Source organism: Fusarium oxysporum, chromosome 3, assembly GCF_000149955.1.
Source record: "Fusarium oxysporum f. sp. lycopersici 4287 chromosome 3, whole genome shotgun sequence".
NCBI classification, from domain to species: Eukaryota; Fungi; Ascomycota; class Sordariomycetes; order Hypocreales; family Nectriaceae; genus Fusarium; species Fusarium oxysporum.
The window spans coordinates 2158963-2169873 of record NC_030988.1 but is presented as its reverse complement, the minus strand read 5'-3'; the positions used below and the strand labels follow the sequence as shown (position 1 = coordinate 2169873).

The 10911-nt window shown below is 46.9% G+C and overlaps 3 protein-coding genes across 3 annotated transcripts; all 3 read right to left on the bottom strand.

The window, feature by feature from the left end:
• Positions 1 to 1590: 1590 nt before the first annotated feature.
• Positions 1591 to 1689, bottom strand: FOXG_19265 (uncharacterized protein; the record flags this gene model as incomplete). Its single annotated transcript, XM_018399461.1, has 1 exon — positions 1591 to 1689. The coding sequence occupies one exon, from the start codon at positions 1687 to 1689 to the stop codon at positions 1591 to 1593; it is 99 nt and encodes a 32-aa protein (XP_018242373.1).
• Positions 1690 to 3373: 1684 nt separating this feature from the next.
• On the bottom strand, positions 3374 to 3885 carry FOXG_19264 (uncharacterized protein; the record flags this gene model as incomplete). Its single annotated transcript, XM_018399460.1, has 1 exon — positions 3374 to 3885. The coding sequence occupies exon 1, from the start codon at positions 3521 to 3523 to the stop codon at positions 3374 to 3376; it is 150 nt and encodes a 49-aa protein (XP_018242372.1). The 5' UTR covers positions 3524 to 3885.
• Positions 3886 to 9144: 5259 nt separating this feature from the next.
• On the bottom strand, positions 9145 to 10122 carry FOXG_19263 (uncharacterized protein). Its single transcript, XM_018399459.1, has one exon. It carries the CDS (start codon positions 9875 to 9877, stop codon positions 9491 to 9493), a length of 387 nt encoding a protein of 128 aa, XP_018242371.1. The 5' UTR covers positions 9878 to 10122; the 3' UTR covers positions 9145 to 9490.
• Positions 10123 to 10911: the final 789 nt, after the last annotated feature.

Genomic DNA, 10911 nt, shown 5'->3' with positions numbered 1-10911 from the left:
ATGTAATTAATGTTAGTGATATACATATTGTATTAATGGCTGATCAGTTTGACTGTTACTGCAGATATCTCATGAGCTGTGTAGATCTGTTGAGTCAACAAAGGGTACGAACTGTCAATGGCAACAGCTGCAAAGAAAATGGAAATCGCTATTAGTGGTGATTGTACACGACCACTACAAAAGGGAACACGGGTTCTTTTAATGGTCTGAAACTATCAATAGAATGGGTATCTCGCAGCCCAGCAGATCCTACTTTTCCGGAAGAGATTACTCTTCACTGGGAAAAGGCATGTGTCCCATTACTTGACATATAAAGATGAGCGTGTCTAATCATTATCGTGATGGATTTTGTCAGAATCATATAACCTATTACTGTAAACATTGTGAAAGTAAATATCACTATTACCAGTCTCGTTGTATCAACTCAACGCTTTCTTTCAATGGTTTCCCCAACGTCGTCACTGTAGCCTCTTCCTTATCATTCAAAGAGAGCGGGGACTGAACTTAGAATTCCCTTTCTGCCAACAACAGCAGGCATGCTGAGACAACATCTATACTGCTTTTGAATGTGACTCACAGGGCACATCTAATGCTTGTCCAATATAACAGAACAGCACAAATCAGCGGCAACTGAAGCAATTCCGAAGGGGGCAGAGCCTTTACCCCGAATGGTACTTTGTGATCGATGCTTGCAGATTAGTTCGATCCTCGTGCGATCAAGACCACTCAACATTTGTACATCTGCAATCTGGACCGCGCCAATAGTTGCTGAAGACCAGGCTAATACTTGATCTTCTCCCTGACGGCCCATGACGAATGCATCTACAGCAGACAGTGATACCTATAGTGATGCTGCATCAGATATAATGAGATGTCGATTAGAGTCGTGGGCATTCACCGAAGCACGAGATGCAACCATCCCTCGAAGTCTGTAAGTGTCGAGAGTAGTACCTGTGCCGATAACTTGAGACGGAGGAAGTCTCGACATTTCTTTGGCGATCGAGGTTAGAAGGTCAACGGGATTCGCCACGACCAATAAGACCGTGTCAGGCCGGAAAGGCCTCATCGCCTCAATAACCTCGCGTATCATTGTAGTGTTTCGAGACGTATAGTCGACCATTGTCTCACCTTGGAAGAATCATGAGCTCATGACCGAAGCGTGTATATGAAAACTTACCTAACATGTGTTTCGATGCTGCGGTTATGACCACGAGATCACTCTGAGCTGCCTCGCGATACGTAGCTGGACGGACACGTGTACTGCTACCAGTGCTGTAGACGACATCGGAGAACTTCCATTGATGAATGGACTAGTCGATGTGACTCTTAGAGTGTGATCAGTGGCTCGCAGCATGCATATATCTGTTAATGCCGGCGCGGCTGAGGCATAGCGGATAGGGTACTTAGACTGGTCCTAGCTGAGGGCTTGAAGGATTCTTCGATAGGACATACGGCAACCGGCCTTCGAGTCGCCAACGAATTCGATTATTTCTTCGACCTAGTCTTTGTCAGTCCGTTAGTAAATAGGGATGGGAGGGTTAGGTCTTAGCCCAGGCGCCTGTTAGTGGGCTAGGCCAACCTGACGGGCGTCTAGGCGTAGTGGAAAGAGCAGGCATGACCTGCTGAACCTGCATTTAGGTTATCCTTAGCCGCCGATGTCTTATAGCTGAAGCCGGCAGTAAGAAGCATGCGTCCTAGGAGGCGTTGATCTGTGGATGAGCTGCCGCTAGATTACTTCTGTAATTGGAAGAAATATAAGACTTCTACCACACGGACCACTACCCCAAATATATAGAATAATGATTAAATATATGTGGCCCGCGTATGGGAGGAAGCAAATTGTAAAAGAAAAACCTCCTGTCGAGTACTTTGCAGACTTTGAACGACCCCTCAAAGATTCGATCTCTCTATATCTTTCGATCACTAGAACTCTAACACCTTCATAAATCGTCCCTCGCTAATGGAACCCCGCTATGGAAGGTCTTCAGGATCGCTGCGCCTGTCTGGAATGAATATGGATTTACATAACGGGCAGTCGACATGGTGTCTCTGGAACCAGAAGTCAATACAACCAGTATGGAAGACATGGTTACATTTCAATAGTCGGACATCCTCCTGGTCCCTCAGAACTTCGATGCATATTGCACTATACTGATATTAGTACGGGTAGGAAAATCCCTCCTTTCAAATTGGAACTCACCAGACTTCAACTGAACTAGGCTGCGTTACGGTCCACGTTGCCTGCTTTTTAGACCCCTTCACTATTCCGTATTTTTCTGATGGGCTTGCGTTGTTCAGGATCTGTATATGGACAGGATATCGTGATTTCACGATAAAGCTAGCTTTATTAACATGGATATGAATCGCAAAACTTTGAGAGATGTGCGTACAAAATAACAACTATCAATAATAGAGCAGCGATGCTGCTTATTGTTGGAAAATCCGGGGATCCCCCTTCCCTTCAGGATTCAGACTAACAGTCTGAAAGTCCTAGATTTAAAGTTTAAAGTCCTATATGAAATCATTTAGAGATATAAACCTGAGAAGAACTCTCATCTTAATAATAAAAAACCAAGTTGTATAAAATATACTTTCACCCAGCACTACTGCGCAATATAAACAATACTTATTACCCCAAGGAATGCTACAGGCGTACTCGAGGCGAAGGCATTGCGGTGACTGGCCGAATTACCTGGAGGAAGATAAGGCATGAATAATCGTTTGAAAGTGACTTCCTCTTGAAATTCGAGTAATTTTCAGGAGAATGTGGTGAAATATAAAGGCCATATTTCGCGTTGTTCCCTTATTGTATCTGAGGGACCAGTTATGGCTTCTATGATTTCTTGGACATATGATCGTAAGTTTCCGCCATAAACCACGCACGACGGCGAACTGAGCCACATCATAAACAAGTCAAAGGCCATAATGGAACCATGGCTCAGGCATTTGTTGGCGGCTTTTTGATTGCGTATAGGGTGAGTGTAGGTAGTAGTTAGTCGAAATATCAGTGGTCTGATACATTGTTCTAGCTTGTCTTGCCGCTTTTTCCCGACACCATGATTTTGGTGCTCATCCACACTAATGTTCAAATATAGTTCTCTTTGGCCTGACCACATCACCTGAGGTGAGGTCAGGTTCTTAATCATACGTGCAACATGCGGGGTTGGCCGAGACACAGAGGAGGCTAGTGGCAGCTACTACGAGTCCGATGACGCGATGACCGCCACCTTAGCGTCTAGAGATACAGGACCGCAGGTGAATGCAATTTAACGAACAGATCAATCCAGATCAACGGGTGGGCCTACGGGACATCTGTAACGGCCTCAGACCCAATCATGGAGAGATTACGTTCGCTACCGATAAGGAGCGGGTCTCAGCACTCCGGATTCAGAACAACAGAGGCCGCAAACAGAGGCGACCGCCCGAGGAGAGTATAGTACTCGTTCAGCTTAATCCAAGCAGTATTTATGCTTGCCCTGGTACTCGCACGCTCTTTGCCCTCCATACTGGCAATGTTACCCATGGAACGAGCATCGTTATGTAGATAGTCCTCTCGAGAACAGGGTTGAAAGCCACTCCACTCAATCCACTAGCAGCTCAAGTGGAGTGGGTAGATCATAATCCACTGAATATCTCAGTATAGTGGATCCACTGGAAGCTATCGTGGATTGGGTGGATTGGGTGGATTGGGTGGATTGGGTGGATTGGCAAGTGCCTCTATTCTTGATGCCATGATGGTGACGCTATTCCCGAAGCCTTTGCCCACGTAGGTCCCTTATTCCAACTTCCGAGTGAGACCTTATCCCCAACGGGCTCCCATCTCGTCTTGAACGCCCACCACCTGAGTGAGCCACTTTGTTGCCCATCCTTCAAGCTGTTGATCCGACATCTGAGCTAATTCGTCACGGGTGACGACAACGGCGCCCTTGCTCTATGGAAATTGCAGAAGAAGAAGCCTGTGTACATAGAGCCCATCCCCACTGGTATCGACCCGCCACTGTAACCCGAGGAGGCATCCGCCGATAATCTGGGCTTCAAGTTGGTAGCGCAGAGGGTTCACCATCCGACCTGCTGCTGAGAAAAGACGCTCACACTCAGCAGACATTGGTTGTATCGTGAGAAAATCAAGCGCCATTCGCGATAAGTTTGGATACTTGAATCGCTTCTCGTGCCAGTAAGCGAGAGGATCGTCGATGGAGCCATCACCACTTTCGCAGTGCGTAATCCAATGCAGGTATTCGTCTTCACCTGGCGTGAGGCCATCATGACTTGCTTCTGGCGCTGTGTAGCGGTTTCGTTTAAGGTATTCCTGAAACGGATTGTCCGAAGTCTTCCGCTGCTTGGGAACTGGCTCAACGACTGACGGCTCCTGTCCAGGCAACGTGGCCTCCCGATACTCAAAACGCCAGACATCGTGAACCATGTTTTTCGCCTCGTCAATCCACTCAGGGCGATCAGTCCAGTTGCGTTCAAACCATTTCCATCGGTATGCCGGATGGAGCGCCAGGCCAGTGTAGTAGATGGGCGTCTCGCTCAATATCTCATAGTACTCATTCAACTTCTGCCAGCCCAAATTGATGTTGATCCTGAAGTGTTCAGTATCAGGGAAGTCCTTCGCGATGTCCTTAAAACGTTCAAGTTGCTCGAGAAGAAATTCAAAGCCTTGAATAACGTCCCAAATATTGCCATATGACCCAGTCCACCCACGTTTCCGCTTGCGGATCTGGCCGTCGCCTTCTAGCATTTTAATCGTGGCTTCGTAGTAACTAAGTATTTGCGCAAATATTTCGACCACCTCCCAGTCCTTGTCGGATAGCTGGTTCTCTGGCTGGCAAATAAAGGGCAATGTGAGTGACTTCTTAGGACCGCCCCTCTTGGCCTTGTTCTGCTGTTCGAAGTCGATTCGATGGTGGGCAATGAGTCGTTCGATATAGTCGCGAAGTAGTAGAGCTCGTCGTATCATGTATAACTGTGACAGCCATCTCGTATCGTTGTCCAAAATAACATCCAATGGCTTCCTGGCGTTGAGTTTTGGGTCAGATGACTTGTTAAAGGCTTCTTGTTGAATGTTGCGAAGCATGCCAGTCAACAAGTCAGATCTGTGGATAGCTACCACAAGATTGTGCAGTTTGCCTGCTGGCCCCTTCTTGCGCCAAATCAAATGTTCTGCTTCGGTAAGAGGCCCTACGCCTGATATCCGCCGCTCAAAAGCGTCAGCATCATGCCCAAATAGAATGGCTTTGGCGGAGAGGTTCAAGGTATGCCCAAAACAGCGCCCTCGCCTGCGGGCCCCAACGAAGCCGAGCTCTCCACCAATAATCTCCATGGCGGTATCATTGTTTTTCGCGTTGTCAAGCGTGAAATAGCCAATCTTGTCTTGGATCTGATACGATTCAATTACATCGAGGATTTCTGCGGCGATATTAGGCCCAGTGTGCCTGGCGCTAACTTCAGGGAGCCCAAGCGTAATCTTGCAAGGCATGTTGTTTTCATCCCTAAAGAAGCAACATGTGCCATATAGGGCGTATCGGTTTCCAGACCGCCAGCCGTCGAAGGAGATGTGGATAAGGCCAGGCGCCTTGCCCAAGACCTCTATCACCTTCTGCTTGTGTTGTTCAAACGCGGCAACGATCTTTTCTCGAACAGTTGTGTGGGTAATATTGGCTTTACGTGCCGAAACTGACGGGTTCAAATAATCGAAAATAGCATGGAGTTCTGCCTCCTCGGCAATTGAAAAGGAGTGATTCTTGGCCACGATCCAATCGATCAGAAGCCTCCGGAAGTGTTCCTTGTCGAAGCGTTTGATGAAGTCATTCGCAATCGCTTGTTCTCGGGGGTCGTGTAGATCGAGCTTCATGGATTCAGCGAGAGTCCGCTGCCCCGGAGGCTTTCTGCCCTTAGAATTCGCCTTCTTTTCAGCAGTTCCTTGGGTCATTCCAGGCGGAGCGCGGATCCCGTGGTCGTTGAACAGATGATTGTACGCGTTATGAATGCCATCAGCTTCGAAATGACGTGGATGTGGATTATTCTTGCGAATGCACGCTCGGCATATCCATCTGCGGGCGTCTTCCTTTTGGATGTCATATCCAAATTGCCAGGCCCAACAACGCGTCTCCCTGGCTCGCTCAGAGAACGCCCAGCCTGGGAAATGCCTCCAGAGCGTACGTTCGTACTGTTCATCGCTTACGGAAGAGGTCCTCAGAGTCGAGACAGAGGTCGAGGTTGAACGGGTAGGATACGGCGTCGGGCAGGGTGTTGATTCGGCAGCGGACCCGAAGGCGCTGTCGGAAATGTCGAAGCAGGAATCAGGCGAGGTCATGATAAAATAATCTCTTTGTCAATGTTTATCACCCTGTAAAATAATACGGCATAAGCCAACAAGTGAACCGCCGGCAGAGTATGCGCGCTGAAGCCGAACAGTTGGCACAATATGCCCTTATCCTGCAGATGTTTCAGATACTTACCTTTCGAGCTAATTTGATGTGGACGAGTACGTAGCGAGTGCCATATTGGGGTCGGGTATTAGCTAAGTCCCTAACATCCTTCACATCACGAGCTTGACGCGATAAGTATCGCTTGCAATTTTTCGCGCGGTATTGAGATATTGAGGGATCTGGACGCGTTTTTTGAGTCAGCTTGCCGGCAGTTATTTAATTGTTGTATTATAAATCCAAAGTATGGACAGTCGAACTTGATATTTGCTGGATATATTGTTGAGGAAAATATACACCTATTGATGGCCCTCATGATGATATGCACTCACGGAGAAAATCTTAAGTATATCCATCAAGACTTACGTCATCCCAATGAGAAAGCATGGGACATTCGAATAGTGTTTCCTATATTGTATGTATTCTAAAATTGCGCTGTTCAGAAGTTTCATGGTGTTTTTGACATAGGGTAGCAATATTGCAAAAGTTATGGGGCACATCAACCTCTGTTAGAGGCATTCTGCCAAAATATATGGGCGCCCTTAACTACCCCACCTCTAATCCACCCAATCCATCCACGACATCGCCGAGTGGATTCGGTGGATTAGCCAATCCACTGGGATTTTGCCAGTGGAGTGGACAGTGGAATCCACGAGTGGATCCACTACGTGGATTGGGTGGAGTGGCTTTCAACCCTGCCTGAGCTGAATTAGGATCCACACGATCAAAGATATAGTCTTTCAGGGCTTTACCACGCTGCCTGCGCTGTTTTTCACGGATAATTGTCTCACGGAGGCCTTGGTTCTCATGCCTGAGTAGTTCAACCTCGGCCTGAAGGCTTTCAAGGGTTCTCTTTAGCTTTCGGGCGCCTGTGTCAGAGCTGACTGAGGATTGCTTCACGACATGATCAACAGGTCGTCGTAATTCTCGTGCAGTAGGTTCTTGTAAAGCAATGGAATCATCCAAGCCACTTTCCACATCTGAGTCATCGTCCGTATTCTTCGAAACCTGAGATAGGACGACGTCCGGATCGAAAGGTTTGAGACCCGTCCATCTCCACCCACTGGCGATGTTCTCCGGAGTGAAAGAAGCTTCCAATGCACCCCAGAACAGGACCCAAAACTCGCGTTTGGATAGCCCAGTGAGGCCTTGCGTCTTTGAAGTCCACTGAACAAGTCGGTTGGTATAGGCTGTTGATAAGGGCCCGAAAAGCGAGACGTCCAGGGGTTGCAGCCGGTGAGTAGAGTGAGGTGGGAACACCGCAACGATGATCCGATGCGCGTCGCACCAGTCCAAGAAGTCCATATTGATGTGGCTAGAGTGTCCATCGGTGATCAGAAGGCGGTAATCGCGCCCATTTCTTGCTTTCGCCTTAGTAAAGCGGTCGAAAACACCAATCAGCCACTCTTTCCCCAGTTCGTGACTCGTCCAGCCAGTTTCGGACGTGGAAAACAAGGCTGATTGATGCTCCGGATCAAAGTCAGTGAGCCAAGTGTCCTGAACTTGTCCCGGCTTGCCCTGGTAGATGAGGAATGGGGGTAGCGATGTCATGTCTTGGCAGATGCACGCCAGGAATGTGATCCACGATCGGTTCCCATCCCGGGAAGCACCGAGCAATTTGCCTTGCCTTTCAGCATTGACATCAAATACTCTCTTCGTTCGGTTGATTACGCCCAGGAGAAATCCCTTCTCATCCATGTTATACGTGTTCTGAGGTAAGATGTCGTATTTGTCGATTTTTTCACGGATCTTCCATGATTAGCAACGGACCAAAGGCGCTACGAGTCTGCTTACTAGATCAAAATATGCTCTATACCGAGAAGCATTGTCGGCTCTTCTTCGTGCTATATCAAATCCATCAAACCAGGTACAATCGATCTCGTTGCGATGGCGCTGGACGAAGCTGTATGGCCAGTTCTTTCCGACCTCGATTTTGGCTATGTCCTGGGCAAAATTTCGGATCATGGATAGGGTTGGCGGAATGCCACGCAGTGAGAGTTTACGGATATAAGTAACAAGATCTTGTTCCTGTTGTTTTGAAAGACGAGATTTATACAAAGAGTCGGCATCGCGTCTTGCCCTCTGTTTGCCCTGATGGCGGCGGCGCAGGGTAGTCTCGTCACATTCGAACTTTTTAGCGGTAGCAGCATAGTTAATAGATCCTGAGGTTTTCAGAAACTCGAGCGCTTTATCGATTGCTGCCATGGTTGTTGAGCTATTAAAGATTGAAGTTGGGAGTGAATATCGGTGTGAGTCCGGCAGATCATCGGATCCGGCGGATCACCGGGAAATCCCTTAGTAGTCGCGCCTCAGGATGAACCCATAAGGAGAGCGGCTCGAGAAATTCATAAGGCGATTGTTGTATCCCTGTAGTTGGGGCAATCGGTGACGATTCCATGGTGTTAGCCCTTTCTGTGCTGTTATATACTGTTGCTGCTTCTATATTGTATTCTTTTATTATACGATATTGGGAAGCTGGAGCAGAAGGCGAAGGGGTAGAATATGGTAGGAATGGAATAAAAGCGGGAAGTCAGAAGCACGAGCGCGCACGGATAAAAAGGAGGTAAACAACAGGTTGTTTTTATTAAACCTTCTTACCATATCAATGCGCACGGACAGAAAGTGTAGAATCTACGGGTGATTTTTCGGAAGAATATCGGCAAAAATCAAGGGTGGTCTAGGTTGGCACGGACGAAAATTGAATAATGCGACGCGTTTTCGTTCAACCTTGGTACAGTAGGATTTCAAAGATAGTATTTAGGAGTTAAGAGAGATTTCACGTATTGATTGCTATAAGGCATCTGCAAAGTTCGCAACTATCGATTTTCTGCGACCAATTTCCGAGAGCTTAACTAAAAGTGGAATGAGTGATAAAGCCAGAAGAATAAATAAAAAAAGAAAAAATACAAGATGCCTAACCTAGGTAAGTATGTTCCCATTAATGCATCCTTTTCTGTGGGCTTAATCTGAATGAGTGTCCCTACTGATATACCCTTTTCTGTAGCGACTGTCTCTTCTAGGGTCAATCTTATATCTTCCATCTTTGCCGTCTATTCCTATCACTTCTTACACACGCACTTCCAGCTCTGCCAGTGCTGCTTCTTCTTGCCTTTGGCCATGAACTTTTCTTTATGGCCTTCAATAGTTTCAGATGAACCAGAACAATCGGAGTGCTCGAATACCGTGCAGACAAAGCACGGCAAAAGCGACTTAGTTCCATCAGAATCCAAGTTAAAGTCTTTGATATTCTTTGGGATGCGTTTGCATTCGCCTGGTTTTCCAACCCCAGTGAACGATTTACCGGGCTTGATCTGGAGTCTGATTAACTCGATGCCTAGGGGGCAGTGAGGTGCTCGAGTGTCGAGCATATTGGTATCGTCAATGGCGGCGGCATTGGTGATTCCAAGGCCAAATGCGACAAAGGGGAGGATATAAGAGATGTGCATTGTTAATGGTATTGAGGGTTTAGAAGCCGGTACCTCAACGTTTATTCTCTTTTATGTGTTGCTTGAGATGCTGTAGTTTGTAAAGAAGAGTTTCTTTGGGATTGTTAGGTAATGCTTAGGTATTTATAATCGTTTCTGCACCCTCCTTGCTCCACAGCTAGGTTTCAGCTCGCTGGGCCACCTTTTCCACTAGGAGCTATTAATTGTAACATTTCTCCGTTCGTAAACGCTGAGGGCTGATTTTGTTCCCACCCTCCTAGAGGCAATACGAGAGAGGCGCAACCACCGTTAGGCGCCTGCTATGCTTTTATTTTCTACCATTATGACTTCACTATTAGCCCATAGTGGTCCAGGTCAGATATGATATTTTTAGTTTTATCTTAATATAGATTAAGGCCCTCCCGTTTGCTAATTATTTCATAGAGTAAGAATAAGGATAACACACGGTTAATAAGAGTTTAGCCTAGAACTTCAGTCTATTAAAGGGTAGCTATAAAAATAGTTAGCAACGTGCAGTGTAACAGCTAAAGTAATCTCTCTCCACCCCATATAAATTTCTAAGTGCTGTCCTTAGTTGCAACCTCTTCGTTAATGCGAACAGTACTCGGCACATTAGAAATTTAAGCATCTCTACAGCTACAAGGGGCGGTACACGCGGATGTCATATTGATAAGCGCGATAGTTACTAATCACTAATTGGTACACCTGCGATAAACGTCGAGCTGTTACTTAAACCTAGCTGTTGGTCTTGCTTGACTGGATTATGTCACTAGTTCGCCGAGAGCAATCACCTAATGCCCTTTAAATAACCTCAGTCAGCACGGCTCACTGCTAGCCATGAGGGAAGGTTTACACCACTGGGTCTAAGGCCTGTAATGGCGTGATGACAATTGCGGGGTAAGACCGCGGTCAGGAGACACTGTCTCTAGGTGTCAACCGAGTCGTCTTGGATCAGATCATAAATTGTAAAGTCGATAAGGAAACACGTCATTGTTATAATGCCAAAAACTCTGTCTAGAAGTCAGATCACTTAT

Coding starts and splice junctions, on each gene's coding strand:
- FOXG_19263 (XM_018399459.1), bottom strand. CDS start 9,877: ATGCACATCTCTTATATCCTCCCCTTTGTCGCATTTGGCCTTGGAATC.